The sequence below is a fragment of the Anneissia japonica genome, unplaced genomic scaffold (assembly GCF_011630105.1).
Source record: "Anneissia japonica isolate Jap-2015-1 unplaced genomic scaffold, ASM1163010v1 scaffold2284_len378405_cov197, whole genome shotgun sequence".
NCBI lineage: Eukaryota > Metazoa > Echinodermata > Crinoidea > Comatulida > Comatulidae > Anneissia > Anneissia japonica.
In genome coordinates this window covers 55093-78996 of record NW_022735924.1, presented here as the reverse complement: position 1 = coordinate 78996, position 23904 = coordinate 55093, and the positions used below count along the sequence as shown (strand labels likewise).

At 32.8% G+C, this 23904-nt stretch overlaps 1 protein-coding gene across 2 annotated transcripts in view; it reads left to right on the top strand.

The window, feature by feature from the left end:
- Nucleotides 1-23848, top strand: part of LOC117116701 (protein transport protein Sec16A-like) — a 28408-nt gene extending 4560 nt beyond the window's left edge. Inside the window, exons 4-26 of one of the 2 annotated variants that reach the window (XM_033260801.1) lie at nt 41-413; nt 770-974; nt 1154-1350; nt 2952-3103; nt 3695-3756; nt 4361-4499; nt 4847-5047; nt 5600-5697; nt 6258-6339; nt 6896-7125; nt 7723-7882; nt 8059-8145; nt 8441-8545; nt 8852-9008; nt 9608-9930; nt 10363-10554; nt 10950-11036; nt 11375-11546; nt 12153-12284; nt 13280-13392; nt 13629-13739; nt 15530-15592; nt 20557-23848. In XM_033260801.1, coding sequence (XP_033116692.1) covers nt 41-413; nt 770-974; nt 1154-1350; nt 2952-3103; nt 3695-3756; nt 4361-4499; nt 4847-5047; nt 5600-5697; nt 6258-6339; nt 6896-7125; nt 7723-7882; nt 8059-8145; nt 8441-8545; nt 8852-9008; nt 9608-9930; nt 10363-10554; nt 10950-11036; nt 11375-11546; nt 12153-12284; nt 13280-13392; nt 13629-13739; nt 15530-15592; nt 20557-20745 — 3630 coding nt within the window. In that variant the 3' untranslated portion in view covers nt 20746-23848. The remainder of the gene's footprint in view (nt 1-40; nt 414-769; nt 975-1153; nt 1351-2951; nt 3104-3694; nt 3757-4360; nt 4500-4846; nt 5048-5599; nt 5698-6257; nt 6340-6895; nt 7126-7722; nt 7883-8058; nt 8146-8440; nt 8546-8851; nt 9009-9607; nt 9931-10362; nt 10555-10949; nt 11037-11374; nt 11547-12152; nt 12285-13279; nt 13393-13628; nt 13740-15529; nt 15593-20556) is intronic. The other variant, XM_033260802.1, reaches the window with a different exon arrangement.
- Nucleotides 23849-23904: the final 56 nt, after the last annotated feature.

The window sequence follows — 23904 nt, the reverse complement described above, 5'->3', positions numbered from 1 at the left end:
AGATATAGTAAATTGTAATTTGTGTCAATCATTTATGTAGGGGCCATATGCACAAGGTCACATTCCTGAAAGGTCAACAAGTCGTGGGCCATATGCTGGTTATGGTAATTCGCCATATAATTCCTATGGACAGCCATATGATCCATACTACAGCTATAGGTATGGCCAGACTGGATATAGGGCCTATTATGATGATTACTACTACAGACAACAGGAATACGCTCGTAGAAGATATTCTGGTGCTCGTAGATACACCGACTCTTACCAAGCTTTTTATGAAAATTCTAGACCACGATCGCGACAAGGCACAGAAAGTCCAGGTTCATCAAACAGTGAAGACAGGCCAAACTCACGGCAGGAACAAAGTCGAGATGAGAGAGATAATTATTCAAGCGAAGGTTATTCCCGGAGAGGTACAGTACAGTAGGCATTTAAAATATTTTTTTTGTTGATTTTTATTTATTAATTGTGAGTTGACTGTTGCACTATGTATGCATGTTTTTCTTTGTTTCACTCCCAATTTTGTTTGCAACGAACCATAGAGATTCTTGCATAACTAATCTGTACTGTGCTCATATGTACTGTAACCATACATAAAAATAAAAATAATTTGTGGCTGTATCATAGTAAACAGGTTTCTTTGACCTTTTGCACACTAGCCACAACTAATGATGCACTAATGCAAACTTACAATTTGAGATAGAAAAAAATTACAAGTGACGATATCATGATTGATTTAAATACTAACAAATTGTTACTTTAATAATAGGTTATGATGAATATGGACGACCAATTGCATATGACAGAGCCCATCGAAATAGTTACTACTCCAGAGGTTACCAATACGATCCATACCAGGATCAAGAGTACAAGCGGTTGCAGCAAGAATATTACAAAGAATATTATAGATCACAACAGAATACTAGCCGAGGGCTCTCAGAACAGAATCAGGAACCATCAACCAATGACAGCTCGTAAGTACAAGATTTCTGGACAGCATATCTGGTTTTTGTGGATTAGATCTTTTAAATTTAATTGATTTTATTATTGCTTATTTTTTCTCATTGTCCTTTTAAACATTGCTAGATGGTATTTATTGTGGAAGGCTCACACTACTATAACTCTAGTATAACACTATTTCAATTTGTTTCAGATTTGCCAGTAATTTTCATCACACAGGTGGCAACACACCAGAGAGATACAACCAAGATATGAGTTCCATTAGTGCGTCAGTTGACTCAAATTATTACCCCTTTGACGCTAATCAAGATGTTTCCCAACAGGTGAAAGCTGAAGATACATCATACAGTACAGAAAATATGGAAGGCTCATCATGGACTCAACCTAAAGGTAACATTAATCCAAAGTACCATTACCTTTAAAGTACACCAATGTACCAAAATTATGTTACCAATGTACCGATGGACTACCGCTTTTACTTCCCCGTTGTTAGTGTAAATGGGTGAACGTCAACAACTCCGGTGTGCTGAACCCGAGTTGAACGAAGCTGAATGTTTTCAGAAGAAACTTCTCCAGTATAGTCCTGTTGACATCGAAACACACAGTGTAAACAGTCTGCCTTTCACACCTTATTCAGTTTTTTTGTAATAATATAACTATTTATATATTTTGAACGTATTTAATTAAAAATAATGGACATAATGTAAGTTATATTTTATTGCTTTGGATTGTATTTTTGTTCAGAAATTAATGTGGTTTTTAGTGTACAAATAAAGTGAAATGTTTTCCCCCAGCGAAACTAAATTTGATTATAGACTAATGAGCTAATGTAAATAGTGGGCAGCGTTCAACACCGGTGTTGAGCCGGAGTTCGTTGTCAAGTGTAAATGAGATATCCTGCAGTTTCCTCATTAAGTTTACATGGGTTTTGGCTCCGGTGTCACACCAGTGTTTGTTTGGGCTTTATAGTGTAAAAGTGGTATAGTACCACTACCATTGTTCCTTCGCTATTGTACTGGTAAGAACAATATTTTCATGTTGAAATTTTCAATTTTTAGATTTGACTTTAGTTTATACAAACCATATTTAAAATTTAAAAGATGGGAAAATGATATGTTGAAAATTTTTTTTTTTTTAAATTTTAGTTTTCATGTTTATAAATTATGTATAACGTGAAATATCTGTAATTGTTGAATTACAGTGATGTACCTTATCAATTCACTATTACCAATGCATGCAATTGAATAGCATCTGCTAATACACATTGTTATGCAGATGATGCACAATCATATTTATCATTTAAACATTTGTCAGACAATATGCAGCTGTTCTGCTAGCTATGATGACTTGCATCAGCAGTATTAAGGGGTGCATTAGAGATGTAATGCTAAATGAAAATAAGACAGATTTTAGTACTTAAATTACATACATTTTCTAATGATATAACAATTTTACAAAATTCTTTTCATGGAGGGTGGCACATAGCTATATTTTTAATTTCTTTTTTCTTTAAAATCACACTTAACCGAGTTTACTTTAAAGTTATAGTATAATATATGTATATAAAGTATATGGCTAATTTTTAAATTAAGATGTATTCACAACATAATATAATATAATACAATATAATTTAATATAATATAAGAATATCATGAGATGTAATATGCCAACTAGATTTCCTAGTCAATGGCTGATAATAACTGATATATTTTCAATGACTAAATTTATTATTATTATTATTATTATTATTATTATTATTATTATTATTATTATTATTATTATTATTATTATTATATAAAATGTGAAAAGAGAACCTTCAAAATAAAACAGAGACATGGACAAAAAGACAATGGAACACAGGAACAGATTGATATTAACAAACTAATATACATCAATTCTCATTTCATCAGTAAGGAAAAGCCCTGTGTTCTGTTTTACAAACAGACATAGCAAGCCTAGTTGATATTTCAATATATATTTTTTCCTTATAGTACAAGAAGCACCACCACCAAGAAGGACCCCAACCAAGTTCTCGTTACCACACATCTTGGGTCGTTTTAGCCCTGGAGGTCATTTGGTGAAGGTCTTAGCTAATGCTCCTGGTGAGGGGGCTACAGCCACGGTTGAAATCCATTCCATCGAGGTAACAAGCCTTATATCATGAATTTAGATTTTGAAATACAGTTGAACTTTCCTGTTAAGTTTAATCCACAATGGCATTGAACAGTTTTTTGGCTTGGATAAAAAAATTGACTTAATCGTTGATTAATGGAAAATGTAAATTAAGATGACTTAGAAATTATTGTTAGGCAAAGTTGACTTAGGTAAGTTTTACTGTATATTATTTAATAAATCTAGTTGTTCTTCTGTGAACAAACACTGTGTATGTACACTTTTTATGAAGCTACTTAGGAATAACAGATGTGAGATCCTATGTACAAAGAGTGGAGGTTGGCTGTTCAGGTGGTGGGATTTCTTGTTAGACCAGAAACATCCCACACCCTTATTTTGAAAGGGATTGTTATAAATTGTATAAGACATGGAATAAGTTTGCATTTGCTAACCCTTGACCCACATGTCCAATTAGATAAAGTTAAAGCATACTCACCATGATGTTTGTGTTATATTCATATTAATTCTTATTGTTTTTTGTTTTTTTTTTTGTATTGAATTAAAATAATTGAGTTTAAGATGAATAATGTGTCATATTCTTTTGTTTTATTGAATAATTAAGGCAATGCTAGACCACACGGCTGAGAGTCAAGAACTGAGGTCTTTCCCAGGACCTCTTGTAAGGTAATTATTTAACCAGTTGTAAGTTAATAGTGCTGTACCTTCTACCATTAGCCATGGATTTCAAATTTAGAAAAAAAATTGAAGATAACTTACTGTCACTTGGTTTGCTCTTAGTTAAATATTATTAAAATACATAGTTGTATTTATTATGAATTTATTTTTTTTTTTGTGACCCATTCTACGGAAATTTATATTTCCTTTTGGGAAGCCAGTCCCTTTTTATCCCCTCTTTTGTTATGTATTTTTGTACTGTTTTTAAAATTACACGATATGAATGAAATGTAAAATACCCCAAAAAAAAAATCATATACATGCATACAACGTTTATCTCAATTTGTATGCATGTGATTTTTTATTTTATAGTATCTTAAACTTATCTCAAATATAAAATGTATGACAATAAAAAAACCCCCCAAAAAAAATCATATACATGCATACAACGTTTATCTCAATTTGTATGCATGTGATTTTTTATTTTATAGTATCTTAAACTTATCTCAAATATAAAATGTATGACAATAAAAATATCATAACTAAACTGAGCATTTTATCACTGTGTTCTATTTGCATAAATATTTATTGATATAATTTTTATCTTTACAAGTAATGAAACACATAAAGGTGATGTAATAAAGTTCGCAAGCAAGAAAGTAAAGAGTTACCGCGAGGACACAAGTGCCATCGACAAGGAGTCTGCTACACTGCTGTGGGAACTGATGTTGCTATTATGTCGCTTGAATGGGGTATGTGTTGTCACATGGATGCCACGTCCATGCTGTGAAAGTTTGTATGTGTAAACTGATGTATATACCAAGTTTCTTATCAGTTGAAATGGAAAAATAATGCAATTGTACATCCCAGGCACACATTGTTAGTTAATCATCATCCTATTATTATCATTATTGATAATAAGGTGTGGTGGCAAACAATGTTGTTTTATTATAATAGTAATTGTTATAATGCGGGAATTTTTTCTTGTACCTTTTGGTTTTCATGTCTTATTTTTTATATAGTAATGTAATGGGCTGTCAAGCTTTTTTTTTCTGGTATCACTACATTAATAGTCGTCTTGTCCACAAATATATTTCAGACTGTTGTAGGCCAAGACATTTCAGAGCTTATCTTGAAAAACCACCCAGTGCTAGGTTCAGAGGAAACAGAAGAGGTTGATACCTCTGACGTATCTAGTAGCACGCCTACAAACCTGAAACTAACCCATCCTAAGAAGTCAGTAGATGTTGAGAAAGAGACACTCAGATTCAGAGAGCTCTTATTGTTTGGAAGGAAAAAGGTAAAGTAGCCTCACAATTTTGTTAATATTAAGTTTTTATTTGAGTTAAATAATGTAACGTAGTTAGAGACTTAAAATTTCTGAGCAAAGTATTTTTTAAAAATGCAAACCGTAAACAATATACCTACAAAATCTGAAGTCAGTAACTAACACCAGTGGCGGATTCAAGGGGGATGGGGCAGCCGGCCCAGGTCCCCCTCCCAAAAGTTTATGAAAATAAAAAAGAAAATTATAATGAAATTAGTCTAGTTTTCCATTTGTAGCTATCTAGAGTTGCCATAGCCATAACATCTCATACCTCAGCCCCAACCATGGTGGGGCTGAGGTGGTATGGACCCTTCATTTGTGAAGTCTTGGGACCCCTCTCTTTTAAATTCCTGGGTCCACCACTGAACACTATTATTATAATATTATATCAAATAATTTATAAAGAAATGTTTTTGAAGTAAATTGTAGTCATATACCAAATATATGAGCAATTCAAGTGTATTTGTCACATAAAATTTGAAAGTGTGGAGAGAGCGTATAGCATTTGTTTGCTATTCTTAATAGGATGCCCTTGAGAATGCCATAAGGTCAGGCCTCTGGGGCCATGCACTGTTACTAGCCTGTAAGATGGATCAAAGAACACATGCTAGTGTCATGACAAGGTAAGTTAACTTTCCACCTCAATAAATGTTCCCTAGAAACCAGGACAAAATTGCAACTGAATATTTTGAGAAAATCAATATTTAACTTAATAGAAGGCCCGACACGATCACATTCATTATTTGAATGAATTATGCTCATTAACTGCCTATGATCCAACAAATTTTTATCTTCATTTGAACTACAAGTTATAGTTCCTTTGCTAACATTTGCATTTATGATTAGAATAGTTTGCTGAGTACAATGTACAGTCATTGTCAACTATGCAACCTACAGTTACATTACTGCACACTAAATTTTGAAGCTGTTTATATTAATATCTTAATTTCTATTATATTATATAATTATATTAAATTATATTATTATATGATAATGAATGTAATAATGATTATAATTGTGATAATAATTGTAATAATAATATTTTATGTATTTTCATGTATTTTATATATGTTTTTTATTGATTTTTACTATGTACAGTATTTTGTATGTAAATACGCCATGGAAAACAAATTTCCAACATGTTTTAATGTTTGGACAAATAAAAGTTTATCTTATATTTCAGGTTTGCTAACAGTCTACCAATGAATGATCCTCTGCAGACTTTATACCAACTGATGTCAAATAGACAGCCAGCAGCAGTCATGGTAGGAGTAGTGTGTTAATTCTAGCGACTAAGCAAGGCTTTCAGCAAATGTTTTGACCATATTAATAGGCTTGGGTCAAGGTTTGACTCTGAGCCCTGTTTACCATATTCCTGCAAGGTTAATTTTCATCCACCCATTCTTCATATATTTCACTCCCCCTGTGCTTCTATAGTAATCTTGACAGTAAGCCTGCATTTCCCTTTTCCATTTACCCCATTTCAGGCTGGTGGATTAGCTTCATTTCAGGTTCTCCATCTACAATTTTTTTCCTCAATTTTAACTTGTAAATTGATCAGACTGAATACAGATTGGATTGCATATACAGTGTAAAACACACCAAGGATGACGCATTAAAGTATGAAGACTTATTTTTAGATGGGTCCCTCTGGTGGTCAGTTGGGCAGGATACAATCTGCTTTCTTTCCCAAGAGAAATATTTTAAGATTTGATTGAGTTGATATACATTTTTTTGGCAATACATAACTCACAAAAAGTCAAATTAAAAAGAAAACTAGAAGTATTTTCCAGATTTTTGAAATAGTTAAATTTTTTTCAGAGTTGTTCTGATGTAAACTGGGGTGACTGGCGTCCTCATTTGGCAATGATTTTATCAAACTTGGGCACAAATGCTGAGTTGGACAAGAAAAGCATTATAACTCTGGGTGATTCGCTAGGCTCTCGGGGCTTAGTACATGCATCTCACTTCTGCTACTTGATGGTACAGCTTGGCCTAGGAACATATAGTAAGAAATCTTCAAAAATGGTGCTAATAGGATCCAGCCATGGGTAAGTCAAACATATATTTTCTCCATGGTCAAAATAAGTTGTCTAAAAATTTTGCTCCCCTTCTTTCATCTTTCATAAAACAACCATCAAGGAAGGATTAAATATTTAACAACTCCACTAGATTACAAAATATATACACAAATGATAATGATAATACTTAAATAAGAGTAATGACAATGTGCTCTGTACTTCAACTAAAGTGAAACACATTTGTCCCATCTACATTGAAACAGTAGCTCTGTGGCATTATAGACTGCTGTAGTAGTTACCTCCCAGGTTAAGCCATTTGGTTCTACTGTACACTGTTGATCTAACGTAGCTACTCCATGTGGCTATTGTTAGTGAGAAACTAAAGGTCATAAAAACATTATCACTATAAAGTCATTTTCCAATGTTCACTCAAGTTATATGCATTAACTTGAAACATATTTAATGTAATGGTCAGTACAATTTGGAAGAATGTAAAGAGCTTCAGAAGACATAATTTTGGTGGCTTTTTTTCTAAAGGATTAGACAATTTGTGGCCTTATTAGTGCACCGAATTAATGCTTTGACAGATGAATAAAGCTTTCTAATGCGTTGTTTCTTACATTGCAGGCTGGCATTTAATCAGTTCGCAACAAATGAAGCAATCCAGCAGACTGAAGTATATGAATTTGCTCAGCATTTAGCCAACAAACACTACACAATGCCTAATTACAATGCCTACAAATTTATCTATGCATGCAGACTAGCTGAGCATGGCTTCATCACTGAAGTAAGTCATCTGACCATATAACAGTCTAGGAAGAGGGTGAATGTACTGTATTTGATGGGCGTGTAATAGTGTATGTACTTGATAATTCACAAAGATATTTGCTTGACAACAGGAGAAGAGTTTGAGCTTGAATATGTCTAATATAAAAATTATAATCAATCAATTATAATTTTCAGGCACTGCATTACTGTGAAGTGATAGCCAAAAGTATTATATTTCTTCCAACCCACTACAGTGAAACCCTTGTTAGTCAAGTTTGTCAGGTATGTATGGTTTTGCTAATTTTGCGAATAATAATGATATTTACAATGACAATGATAATAATGGTAATAATGATGATAATAATAACAATAACATAGCCTTGGAAAAATGCTTAACAAGGAGGCTATACTGTATTTATTTATATATTTATTTCTGTGTTTATACAAACAAAAGCCAACTTAAAGCTTAAAGTTATGTATTGCGAATATATCAACAATTAAAAGACAAATAAAGAATATATATCTGAATGATGTCACTTTTTAAATTGTTTTTTATGTTTTTATTTTTTTGTTAAAGATGTCCGATCGTCTGAAATATCATGATCTTCAGTACTTTGATGGGCGTGAACTTACTCAGCCTCAGTGGTTAAAAGACCTAGAAGGCATACAGCAACAAATTATGGTATGCATGTTTTATTAGTAGATGTGTTCTCTACAGCAGGGAATGAAATCATGTTTATAAAAGATAGCAAAGTGAGGGAGTGTATAGTGCTATGAATATTATGTTATTTTTTTAGATTTGTCCCCACTTGCAAGACCAAGGTGTTTTTCTGTTATCTTATTTGTACTTGTTTAAAACGTTGGGAGAATTGTCTGTTAAACATAAAAAATATCATGACAAGAATATTTTGTATAATCAAATTCTGATTGTACCAATTTGTTTTAGTGTGTGGAATACAACTATATTAATTGCTTATTATTATTGTAGGAAGGTTCAATACAGCCAGCATCTAATCCAGAGACACCGATGCCATGGGTGGAATCCTTCACCAACTTAAGTAACCTAGCTGAGACAGAGGACACAGAATCAACACCATCAACGCAGTATGAGCCTTTACCATCACATGATGAACAGCAAATACCAGGTTTGACTCATTCCATCTCAAATTTGGTAGTTATGTTTAATTATCTTTGGATTTATATAGGTATTGATATAGCGCTTTCCAGTAAACATCTCAAAATGTTTTATAACTTCATTGAAAACGGTAACAATCATAACAGGGTGTTTTTTTTATTTTTATTTATTTTATTTGAACCATATTTAATGAGGGTGATCCATCCAGCAGAAGCTGATTATTAGGGACCCTCAAGTGTCCATATAGTACAACCTACAGTACAGGATTTAGGGGCATTCACACATAGGTAACACAAACCTTTATCTCAGCCTAATTACTTAGGTGAAGCAGTATACATGTCAGTATGTCTTTACTAAGTACTGTACACAACTGAAGAGTCAGTGTTGAAATCAAACATCCTATGTCAAGTTGAGACCCCAAAGGCAACTGTGATTCTGTGCAAAGAGGGTTAATAAAGGCAGCGGCTGGAGGGCCATGAAATTAGCTTTAGTCTGGGTGAAAAACTTCAAGGTTGGGTGGCGACGCCCACCATAACTATATTCCTGTATATATTAAGACCTATAATAACTATAGCATATTTAATGCTTTCTAGTGTCTTATTTCTCTAGGTATGGATAGCCAAGGTTTTTATCAACCAGCAGACTTCCAAGAGAACCAGAATGCTCCCACTCAGTATGGTCAAGACTTAGCACCTAGTGGAGGCGGGCATTTCTACCAGCCATCTAAACAGGGATATGCAGGCTATGAGGGTACAGACACATATGGCAACCAGCATACAAGCACTCTAGCTTCAATGAATGTAGATCCTGGTGCCTCAATTGGTAGTACCATCAGCGAATACAGTTCCACCACCACAGAAGCAGAGGGTGATACGGACTGGACGAACAGCAATGCATCTAATTTTGATTATTATGGAGCTACCACATACAATGTAAATACTTTTTTTATTTTATTTTATTCCTTTAGCCACATGACCAAGGATTACCAGTAGCAACTTAATCACTGTTCTATTACATAGGTGGCAATCCTTTCACATGACAAACATATACACATGATGCTCTGCATAAATTAGGGTTCATAATGAGGCTTATGGAGTGCATTTGTTTGGTCGTGAAAAAAAATCCTGGGATCTGACAGGATTTGAACCCAGGACCCTGGGTTTGGAAGGCAAGCATCTTAACAACCAAGCTATTCAACTCCACTCTATATTTAACGGATTATATAACTCTTATTGCATTGAAATTGACAACAAATTGAAAAAGAATTCCAGCATTCCAAACCCAATAGAATACACTAGTTGGGCTGTAAATATGGTTTTCTATTGCAAATAAAGATTATATATATGTAATACTTGTTTTTTCAGGCGACTTCCAAGAACATTGACACACCAAGCACAATGCCATCTACGCCAAGTAACACAATTACTCCTCCTGAATCCCCAAGGACAAGAACACTTTCACAGAGCTCAAGCAACAAAGGGTCAGCACCTACCCCTGTAGCAAAGCAGAAACCTCAGCACAAGCATTCGGAGCAGAATTCAACTGTGAAACCAAAGGTAGACTACAAATTCAATAAATCAATTTTTCTAATTATTTCATGAGAGTAATAATATTAAGAGTCATTTATGTAATGCCTAACCAATATATACTGGTATTACATCAATCAATCAATCAATCAATCACCTTTTTTTAAGGAATGATCCTAGACAGCAGTGCCAAACATTATTCGGCAATAAAATTTGCGCTAACTATTTATGCCTCTATTTTAAAAAATTATTTTTAATGTTTTTTTATTTATTTTGTTATTGTTTTATTATTTTTATGTACTTATGTTCTATGTAGCAGCATTAAATATGCATAAAATGTATGTGCAAATGTGTGTATATTTATGTGTTTATAATCTCAATGTTTGTTTTTGTTAAATTGCAATTTGTATTTTTAATGTTAACAGGGTGGTGGCGGTAGCTGGTTCCGTGGTCTTTTCAGTCGGTTTGGTGGTAAAAACGATGTTCACCTGCCAGATGATAGTGACAAAACAGTAAGTAGTTAAATCTCTTATATAATAGTATAATGAATTATTAATATATTTGTATTTTACACTAAGGTAATTTGCTGTGTTTTTTTTTTCTTTATGCTCTTTCTGTAACTAGAAGTGTAATAATGATGATAATAATAAAACAGATAATATGGAAAATGATTCAATAGATACATATTATGATGGTGTTATTTCTATAACTAATAGTGTAATAATTATGAAGATAATGTAGAAAATCAAAAGATATATATTATGATCATTTAGAGACCAGTGCCAACCTTCTAATAAAATAACCCTCCCAGGAATTGGTGCTGATGATAGTAATACTGTCTTATCTTCAGATTGAATGGGATGAAAAGAAGCAAAAATGGGTGAATAAAGATAGCGATGGAGATGATAATGATGGTATAGTTGCACCCCCACCGAGTGATTCGCAGCTGTCTCAAACTTCCCCTCCTAGTGCGCTACCCGCCACCTCTGCAGCTAGTGTTAACAAATTCTCAAAGAAACATGGTAAGGGGAAGACATTTCTCTATTTCATTATTAATTGTATGTCTTAGTTTTATGTAATTTTTTTCAAACATACAATTGAGGCATGTTGTGGCAAAATGGCCAAGTTGTAGCAAAAATTGAAATTCAAGTTATTGGTATTTTCAGATACCTGAGTATGTGATCTTTAAAATGAGGGGTCATTCATTCAAATTGGAAATTTCAAGCCTAAGTTATTGGAAAGTGAAAGTAGAGTTACTCTTAGAGTCAAGATAAACACGATTTTGAGTAATTACCTTTCAAAGTTATTTGTGCATACATTGCTTAATAGAATGAACTATGGAAAATAACGTTAAATAAACAATTTGTTAAACCACTTCCAGAACTAATACTTTGGCACATGATTAATAAGACATTAATTGAGCTCCCATATTTTATAGCTCATTTACTCAATACTGGACTGTGCGACAACTTAACCATTTCGCCACAACATGCCTCAATTTGTCTGTCTCATGATCAGATGTCACATGATATTTATAATAGTGATGTAGACCTAGTCTAGGCCTACAATAACATAGGCAGCCATCAAAATGCTAAATGTTACTTACATTGATTTACTATTTCCTTTAGTGGGGCGTAACTATGTGGACTTTGTTAAGCAGCAAAGCGGTACAGTATCATCCATAGCACCTCCTGCAGCTTTGTTCCCTACAATACCAAACAGCAGTGCTCCCCCACTCAACTTCTTTATGCCAACTCCAGGTAACTAAAACTATTAGCCACTTACTTACTATGTGGTCCAGCTATGTACTGTCCTAGTGGATCTGATGGAATGCTTTAACATGTTTACTGCCAGACCTTTTTTAAGGTTCCTTCCCTTGTGCCCAAACAAGTTTACATGTTCAAACATACTTTTTTGAAATTTTATCTAGTCATATATCATCAAAATGATGTGTCTAATAAATTGGCTGGAAAATATTGAGGGACGAGTAAACTCGTTGACGGCACTTTTTATTGACTATACCAAGTACGAGTTATCTTGTTTGCTTTTTGCATGGGTTGGTATATGTTCAAAGGGCACCCCAATTGTGCCGCTCGAGTGTACTACCGGCAAAATTACACAACAAACATACATACGGCATTTGTATGTTATCGTCTAGGTGTATATTCCGCGAACTACTAGCCATTGAGTCTGTGGGTCTAAAATGTATAACAAAGAAGTTATAAACGTTAGAATGCTACCCCGATTTTGACGAGTATACTGGCGCCCTCAGCAACACCCTGTATACTCGTCGCTGGCAGACAACATGTTAACAGTTGTATATATTTGTATTCAAAGTTCAGTCCATTTATAATAATATATTTATACTTTCATTACATTCATGATTACATAAATGTGCAGTGAACTGTTTCCAAGATACATATTTTTAGTTTAGTTCTAATAAATATGAATGTAAATGATTCTGGTTAATAAATGCATTTAATCAATCAAATAAATCATGATTTTTAAAAATAAAATATTATTTATTAAAAAAACAGATGGAGACCAAGTTATAAACAAATTGTGACACTGGCCAACTTAATGCCAGATGATAATTCAATATTGTTATAATTATTTCTTCTTAACTGAACGTTTTTATGTTTTATTTTTCAACTTCAGCAATCAAGTGCACTGTTATTAGCTATGGTGCTGCCATTTGTGTCATTTTGATTAATTGTTGATCTAGATGGCTCACATATTTCTCTTGTTATTTCAGCGGTTTCTACGACCAACAGTGAAAGCCAGCCTCAGGTAGGGAACCCGGGATCACAGCCTCCTACCCCAGCTAGTGAACATAGCGATCTATCGCCAGCTTCTCAGCAGCCTCAGGTAAATAGTGAAGCATTAAAAAAGTTTGATTTTTTATTTGATTTCGTATTCGGCACTCATGGGAATCGTTTGTGAAAACAGAAATATTATGTATTGTATACATTTTTTTAATTATTGTATACGTTTTTGTTTTGTTTTTACCAACAACAAATACATTAAGTCATTAATTGATCATTAAATCAGTCAAATTATTATTTAGCACTGGACCAATTGGATGTGATCATTATATTTTTCAGTTCTTCAATCCCAATTCCTACAACAATGGGCCAAGTACCATGGGCCAGTTTCAAGGATATAATAACACCCAAGTGCAATCTCAAGAACCTCCTCAACCTGTAGAGGAAAATGTAAGTTAAATTTGTTATTAAGATTATAAAGACATCTTTGTCGCATGTGTCCCATGATGTTAGATGCTACCTCAGGCAAATCTGGTTTACTGAGCTTCCTTCATTTTTTTGTTGTTTTGTTGCGTGAAATTATACCCATTGCCAAATGACTTACCGAGACAATTAATACAGTAGTAAAAGCAAGCAAAAGAAGATGAACTAATCCTCCTATATATTGAATTTGCAAGAAATGTTTGCTTGCCCACAAGAGTGCTGTAATCCAATTTCCATGAGACTCCCTTAATGTTCAGGAGACTTAGCAACTTGCTAATAATATTTTTAACCATGTCTCTTATTTCTAAAATATTATTTAAGGGGTACATACATTTGATTATTGTTAAATTGTGTATGTATTTTATCCATGTATTCTGGCTTATTATTCATAAAATGTGTCAATAATTCACTTAGTGTGATAAAGTCCGACCAAAGGTTTACTAGTTTCATCATATAATTGATTATTTAATTAACAATGTAGGGAGTAGTAGACTACTCAAGTGGAGCGAGGTTCAATGAAATTGAAGGTATCTGTAGTAACATGGCATATGTAACTTTCTTGAATTAGTTAATAATTATGTAAATGTCACGCTAATATTTTAACCAATTTGTGAAGGCGAAGTTTGTGTTTAATTGGTAGCACATTATTGGGGAGCACTTGGGGATTGAAAGGGAAAGAGAAAAAGGAAGAAAAAAGGCACTCAAGGTGGGAAAGGAAAAGGAAGCTAAGGCAGGTTGTAGGTAGGGAATGGATGGCAGGACAAATGGGAGGTGTAGGAAGATGAGGGGGTATGGATGAAAGGAGAGTGGTGGGAAAGGGTAGGTACAAAGGTAAGGGAATGTATAGGGATATGAAGTCCATGGCTGGCAGGGAGGAGTTTAAATTTGTAGATATAAGGAGAAAGTGTTAGGAGCAGAGAAGTCATAGAAAAGTAGTTGGAATGAAGATTGTTTCTATGGAAAATTGTAGGAAAGGAGGTTGAGGGGTGGGGGTCTAGAATGCGTGTGATCAAGGATCGGTATGTGGTTAGTATTTTGGCATGTAAATCATCGGTGTAATTCATTGAATCATATTATTGGTTGGATTTTTAACTTTGGTTATTTCTTCATCATTTATTTTTTAACATGAATGTTGTGTTATTTGAAATGTCTATTTCAACATAAGAGTGTATGTACCTTGTAGGATGTATTGGGCTGAATTCTAGCTTCCAAAATTTTTATGGAGTACTATTCCTCCCCCAGAGCTGAATATGTATTTATTCCAATGACTGGAATAATAATGTAAAAGGCATATTATAATTCTTTGCTATATAAAACTGACAATAATAATAATAATAATAATAATAATAATAATAATAATATAGTAATAATAATAATAATAATAATAATAGTAATAATAATAATATTATTATTATTATTATTATTATTATTATTATATAAATATAAAAATAAGTAAAACAAAGAAACTATTTACCCATAATATTTCTATGTGTATTGTGAATATAACAGTATGTATTATTACAGAACTACTGTATTATTTTTATTTATTATTAAACAATGTTTAAATAAAATTTAATTTAGATTTTATTGGATTAATGAAACATAATTTAATGTAATTAATTTGATGTGTATGCAATACTAGTGATCAATATTTACCTTGTCTGCAATTGCTGTGTGCATGACCTTTTACCCAGTTTCCTTATTTTTTTTTTCTTCTATTGATTTGACTTGTGTGACTGTATGTTCGCATTCAACAGCTGTCTCGTACTAGCTCCATGAGTGACCTATCCCAGGAGGTCAGTCAGCATCTGGGCGGACAGGTAGCAACCGATTTTCTCCATCATTGCGGTAGTAATAGTAATGTAACTAAAATGGCCTGCTTTGCATGCTTTCAGTTAGTCACTGCCATCTAACAGTTTGTAGATGTGATGCTAACCTGCAGTGGCGGAATTAACCTGGGCCTGGGATCAATTTATGTAGTCTTACCATAGACATTTCAATTCTTAATAATTCTACAGTATAAGTAAAATAATTAGTGAGAAACAATAGTTTAAAAAAAAAAATGGGTTTATAATGGGCCAACTAGCCCTCTAACTGCACTCTATCGAAACAAAGATGGTGATGAGGCTCTTCCAGATGGAAGGTGGTTTGGCGTAGCTGTTTCCCTTCAGGTTCTGAACCTTGTTGTAGAGGGTTTGAAAGCACCCTGACCATTCTTGGCTGGCCATGCTTCATTACCCCAGCTGGCACTTTTGACAGTGGCTCACAACATGTTTCAGCCCTAGGTGCTAGTATTTCATAGCTTTTAAATTAAATAAACATTCCGACCGCCCTCATCAGTATTGATTGTAACATCACGCCTAATATACCAAGATAAAAAAATAAAAATAATAATAATGAAAATATGAAAGAGGAGATTATAGTATGAGAATAAAAAATGAATAAAAGGCTGTTTACCAAGTCAGTCAATTCAAATAGCATGTCCATACTAGCCTTTCTATCTTCTTATCATCATCCTTGTCACACTCTTCTTGCCATGCTCCATATTTAGCTAATGTCTTCTTTTGTCCTACTTTTGTCATTCTCCTACTATTGTAATGCTACCCTCTTCTCTTTTCTCTTTTCTCAATCTCATTCTTTTGTTCACTTTTCCCATCTGTTGCCATGCTTTTTCCATATTCTTGCCATACTGTATTTTCTTCCCTTGTCCCATCTCTGCCTTTACTGTATCTTACCTTCCCTTTGTCATTTCTTTCGCCATGCTTCTCTCACATGGTATGGTCCTTCCCATGCCATGCACTGCCCTCCTCTAATATTTGTGCACCTCCATTCCATTGGCATTCTCCTCCCAGTGCCATTCCCATTTGCCATGCTCATTTCCCCTTTCCAAACCCCTTAGATATCCGCCACTGCTAAAATATAGGAATAGAACACTTATAGTAAACATGCACTAATTTAGCTGTATTTTACTATTTTCACTAATTGTTTTGAGTTGGCATTTATGTTAAATATTATTTCCTTAACAATAACAAAGTTAATGATATTAATTATGAATTTTTTTGTTGATTAATAACACAAATCCAATAAATACATGTTGTATATAAATGGCATTGTATTCAACTATGGTAGTTGGGTCATTCTTCCATGATCAACTGTTGAGATAGCATTAAAGGTGTTAAGAAAGTATAAAAGTGTTTTTGCTACAGAGGTAGTTTCTGAAATAAAGGGTTTTGTTTAAAGGTAAATTACAAGTCCTCATTTAATAGATAAAGGATACTGATAGGAAATGAATTATGAATGTAAGCAGTCTTAATTATTTGTTATTAAACATGATTTTTAGGATGGGTTTTTTTTTTGCTTTATTAAGTCTCTATAAGTGCTGTGTCATGATAACTTCTCTGATTGCATCCGAATCTAACAAAGTAGGGAAATTCCCAAAAAAAAGGTTATGGAATTAAAGGTTATTATTTATAGTTAATCCCACAACTCAAAAGGTATCATCATTTATTGTTTAATCTCTTATCTCAATTAGTACTGCGGCAGGGGGCAGGGATTAAGCTCTCCATCAAACATCGGAACAAAGAAGTTATCAATGTGATTTTTTTTTGTGATTTTTTTTTTTTTTATTTCAAACATATGACATTATAAGTTATCTCACAACAGCTTAACATGACTCAAAGTTACCCAATTTCAGTCAGGTAGCTTTCTGTCTGTTTATATGATTATTGTTGAAATAGAAGACTAGTAGCTATTACTGTATATCCATGTAGGTTTTATTATATCAATGATACTGTTATTTTATGGTGCTATTCATGCCTTGCATGTAAAAAACTACCGTATTTATTTGAATAAACGCTTGGGTAGGTTATTGTTGAGAAGGGTTTCCAATGGGTACTTTTATTTAAGGGAGGCCTTTATTCAAGGGAGGTGTTATTTGAGAGAAGTGTTAATTTTTTTGGTGTAAAATGGATATGTATATACTCGCTAATAAACACCATTTAATTTCACTCGTATATTTGAGGTAGGTGTTTATTGCAAATGAGACTCTAGAGGTGGGGGGGGGGCATTTATTAATAGTGCAGTGACGTTTTTGTTCAAAGTGGGGCGTTTATTCAAATATATATACGGTATGTCCTTAATTGTTTACATTTAACTACTGTAATGTACTCTAAATAATCGCCCTCACATTGGCTGACATATTTGCAGGTACACTTATGTAGTGTGATTGCATTAAGATTGATTAAAATAATAAAAATGTGATTACATAGCCAGTCAATTTTGGAGAGCTCAGGATGATACTGTTTTTAACACCCAATCTAATGTAATTAATTATGCTGTGATAGTCACCTAAATTGTTTGTAGAATAGATTATAACTTAATTTCTGTTGATACTAATATTTGCTTACTCACCAACAGGTCTATTTGGATGTTGATATGCTTAGGTCCAATACAATTGTATGTTACAAATTAATTTTAACATTATATCCCTCTTTTAAGATTCTATATCCTCCTCAAAGTTTACACCCCTCCCTTAGTACTGGTAGATAGTATTTGCTTTTTTCCCTAAATCTCTGCAAATTTCTGTCAATTTTTCTTCCCAAGTTTATTTTTCCCTTCTGAGAAAGGTGGGTATTTCTAAGCAGGCTATAAATTCTGATGTTTTGCACAGTTCTTTTTCTTGTTTTCTTATATATTTAAAATTTAATCTTCATAATTATATGCAGATATTAATTATCAAGCGATTTGTATCTGTAAATGTATTTTAAACATAATGTTCTAGATTGTTTTTTTCTCTCTATTATGTTCCTTTTTTTTTCAAAAGTTTTTATTACTGTAGTTCATTGGGTATAAGCTCTTCTCATTTGAAAAACAAAATTGGGCTGTTTTTTGGTGAGTTTATACATAAGGACCAGAAAGTGCCAAAAGTGGACCTAACAGACCAAGATAGGCAAATTGCTCTTTAAAATCATCATTAACATATTCTCGGTCCTTAATTGTGCCTAAATAAATAAAGTAATAATAAACTTAAGGTTGTGGCTTATGCTCTGTTGAAGCAGTTTGCATGAAAAAATGATTTAAAATTAGGAACTAAACTTGTATCTGATTTTTCTACTGTATTTTTATTACTTTTGTAAATTCAGTTATCTAACTACACTACATATATATTACGCTTTTTTAAAGAGTTTCTAAAATATTTCAACTTCCGTTACATAACCTCAATTTATATTTAATCCAAAATGAATTTTGAAATTCAGATCATTATTATATAGTGTCTTTATGCATGGTATTTGATTTTAATTTTCTAATATTGTTGCCTAAACCTCTACTACTTTGTAGGGGTTATTAACATAATGGGTTTTCCAATCAGTGTTGGAGCATTAAGAATTTTTTTTTCATTAATATATAATTACTTGAGCTTGTAATAATCTGCTCATGTTCCACCCATGACTATATTTTCTTGTAATACAGCATGTCTTCTTCATATCTCTGCAATCACGCAGTAATATAATTATATTTCTTTTATTTTAATTGAAACACAACACCAAGGTCATAAGAATATTCAGGGACATTAAACTGCATCTCAATGTCTTTAGAAACTAACCCTTTATTCAATGTGTGACCATGGGTCAGAAACCAGTCACTTGTTGACACTCAGGAGCAGATGTGTGTGTGATGGGGGGATGGGGGAGTGCATGGGACATTTTTAAATGTCACATAACAATGCCATGTATATACTGTATATATGCCATGTTATGAATAAGTATAGTTGACAAATACATCCCCCCCCCCCGCCTTTCTTCCCATTTGTAAAATTCTAGATCCGCCCCCGCTACTGCTACTTTTAGATAAGTGGGTGCGAGGGGAATAAATATCAATCTCAGTATTGATGTGGCTGAGTGATGCAATCCCTTTTCTGATTGGTTGATTACAGCTTGGCACTCCCTGTAGGGTGATGGCTATCACATTATACACGCACTGCTTGATAGATATTAATCTTGCTGTGGTTGGCCATAAAATATCAGTCTGGTTATTTAATGTTAAGAATGTAATATCATTAGCTTAAAACAATGTGCCTTCCTTCCCATTTGTAAAATTCTAGATCCGCCCCTGCTACTGCTACTTTTAGATAAGTGGGTGCGAGGGGAATAGATATCAATCTCAGTATTAATGTGGCTGAGTGATGCAATCCCTTTTCTGATTGGTTGATTACAGCTTGGCACTCCCTGTAGGGTAATGGCCATCACATTATACACGCACTGCTTGATAGATATTAATCTTGCTGTGGTTGGCCATAAAATATCCGTCTGGTTATTTAATGTTAAGAATGTAATATCAAATAAAAACAACGTTTTGTTTTTAATAATCTATATACTGTACCTGTGTATATAGAATCAATGTGGCTGCATGTAGTATACATGAATAATCAAATAAATGAATAATCGAATAATGGTAGAAACATGCTCGAAATAAAGGATGATGATGTAAAAATCGCATCGTACATAGCCTATTCAACAAAAAAGTTCCTTATCAATTGTTTGGAAAAGTTCCCCTGGCACTGGCAGAAATTCAACCCGTGATCTGTCGCTGTCAAGTAATAAAGTTTTGTGGCTCAACATTTAAACTAAAAAATTAGCTTTTTATTCCCCCTGGCTTATGACTAACTCCAGACCACTTAGCAGTAATCTGTCTTCAGAACATGATGTATTATTACACTCTTTATTATTATTATTATTATTATTATTATTTATTATATATATTTATTCCAATTTATGGTCCATTTCAGGGACAGTCAAACCAATGGGACTCAACAGCTTCAGCAGAGCCAACCGTACCTGCCATACCGATGATGTTCAATCCTCAGCAATTCTCTCAACAGAGCTTCCAACCACCTATGATGCAACCAAGTCCCTCAACTTCTGGCCCGACCTCTAGAGCTTATCGCCAACGAAGGCAGTACCCGACTCAGAAATAACAAGAGATGTTGAGTACAAAATGCCTTACTGTTCTGAAGACTAGATGGCAATGGAATGCTATAAGACAACATAGATAATTATTTAAATAATGAAATATATATAAAAGAACATTCGAAATGCTTCCAAATTAAAATTTTGAATGATTGTGTAAATTATATTGTGTTCAGAATAAATGTACTATGTACTGTAACAATACATTACATAACATAAGCTTCAAATATGAATAAATAAAAAACAAGCTAATTAGGTTGTAGTATTATGGAAGGGATTACAATGCTTCATTGTTTTTACTGTACAATAATAAGATGTGGAAGTTTAGCATTTTAGAATTCAGTGGAGTAAACTGTTATATATTTATGATAACTGAGTGATATCATGTAGAGCCAAGAATGGCTACCATTTGAATTTGTTGACTCCATTAATTCTCATTAAATCTCTTAATTTTAAAATTTATTCATTGTAAGTGCACTGAACTTAAACATACAGACTCATTTTACATTGTCTAATTTTTTTATTGTTAAAGACAACGCTAATTGGTAATTCTTGGATATTGTTGCTAAGGCAAGACTTTTTTTATACCTTGCTTATATTTTAAAGATCGTCAGAGGAGGGCGGAAAAAATATAGAATAATATTTTTTTTTTTAGCAAATGGTTTTCACAAATACATCTAGACGAATGTGGATATATAAATATAATTTTGTTGTTGAATGTAAACAGTGTAGTAATGGGAAGGTTAGATGCTTTAAATTTATATAATTAGGAAAAAGTATACATATTTTATTTTTGGATATTTAAAGGCAGTGGTGGGAAAGAAAAAGAAAGAGGAAAAGAAAACTTTAATTTTTTATGGAATTCCCATTTTTTCGTGGCAGCGGGTGTGCTAGTTGGCCAAAAACTAAAATTTTATTTTTATTCGAAATCATCATTATTGACGGGTGTGGCGTGTTCAAGGTATAAAAAAGGTCTTGACTAAGGTCCATCAAAATGACAGCTGAAACGTACAATCGTAAAATTGGTGAGTATTCCTATTTTATAGCATGTTCTGATTGGTCATTATGACCAATCGAGAATCCATTGTATTTTTTTCTGCAATATGAAAGGCAGCAAGGTTTCTATATTAAATTTCTACCGGAACAAACAAGAAGTTACCAATAAAGGTATGATAAATCACAATTCATCACAAAACAAATATAATGATCACTCCAATAATTATAATTTATTATGAAATTAAATATATTAATTATTTAGAATGTTTTTTTTAATTAATTAATTAGTCTAGTTTATCAAACATGAAGTTACAAAACACATGATACCTTGGTGGAGGGTAGGGCTGCTTTTGTTGACATAGATTAGTGTAATTTGTGCAATTGATTTAGAAATTTTACTTTTGCTTTATTTCATCCTGCAGTCTGCCTTGATAGTACTTTTTTAATTTGAGTGCTATCTTGATATTGTTGTTAAGTGAAACATTAATAATTAAACTTACACAGTATGCTTAAATTCGCAATGAACATCTGTTTATTTTTTATTAATTATGTGGTGTCAAATTTGTTGGTTGTCCATATTTATCTTTATTTTATTTATGTTTTTTAAAGATGTAAGTTTGATTGCTTACAAAAAAGAACTTGATAGAAGCATGGTGGTGTTAATAAATCTCGTGTCATTACATTCAATATAAGGAAGTGTATAAAGGTGGACATGGTTTCTATTGTTCTCTCATTGTGCTCTTTATTAGTTCCTGATTCATGCCTGGGAAATGAAGTTATAAATAATCTATTTCCAAGTCTGTCAAAACAATTTTTTAAAGGAGCTCTCTACGACCTTTTGTAATTTTGATTAGCTCAAATTCAAATATTTCATCCATTTGTACAATGATCTGAACTCTATCATGCACTTGGCTATCATGTATCATCAGATACACAGACGACAGTCAGAATGTAATGAAGACATAGTTTTAATTTTTCATCCACTTAATTCAGGAAATCGTCCCAGCCAGTCTGTTATTTGATGGTTCTTGTATATGATGAGTGTGTATAGGATGCATTTCTCTTTGTACTCTTAGTAACTTCTTTGCTTATTGTAGAGACTTGAAATTGATCAGTATTTAGAAAAACATCACTTAAGTTACACTTTTTTCAATATAATTATAATTTCACCGAGAGTTGAAACCATAACATGAATTTCAAGGTTTCATTGTAGGCCTAAATCAAGGTCAATAATCCCTGCTTGATTCATTAATTTATCTGTACACTATTGTTAGAAGAATTGTAAATATCTCATTTAAAAACATATACATTTATTTGTAAAGTACAGTATTGATATTATAATGTCCTGTAGGTAGATACGCTTCAGCATTTTGTTCACAGTACATAATTCAAATGTGAAATGATTTTATAATGGAGAGGGTTCTTCTAATATTCTGGATGTTACCAAAGTTCTCTATCTGTGTATTATAATATGACATCTGTAGGTGCCATATTATTTATGTTTATTTTTTTAGTCGAATAATAAACATTATATAATGTTGACTTGCTCTGTGAATCTAATGTGCATACGATTCTAATTTATCTTATTTATTAAATTGTTTTCATAGAATTTCCTTGGTGGGATGTGTATGGTTAAGTTCCACTTTTCATTTATTTGACTTATTCACTATAAATTATTTTGAGGACTTCTTGTAAAACACAAGGCGATACCAATCCAAGTCTACCACCCTTCCAGGAATAGATACTCAGCCTATTTTGTTATGTGATTAGTTTCGGGTGTTCTTGTTTTTATTAATTATTACTATTACTTTGGTATTCCAGTATATTTTGTTACGCATTATTTGTGGTACTACAGTACAATGAAATCCGAATATTGTGTTGAATTTTTTGTTTCTTTTTTTTTTTTTATGTTAAACAATACAGAATTCTTGTTAACGGTTATCATATTTTGTGTTTAGACCTTTATCTTGAAATGTACATTGTACGTGTATTGTCACTTGGTCTCGTATTGGTTGTGTAATGTACAATTGGCTTAGTACAGTCCTTATGAATTATATTTCTAATCCAAATCCAGATTATAAGGAAAATTAAAACCAGATTGAAATTAGTTTTTTATTTTTTGTTTTGTGTTTTGCTTTGATACAGTGGTGCATCTAAGAGCATTCATATAC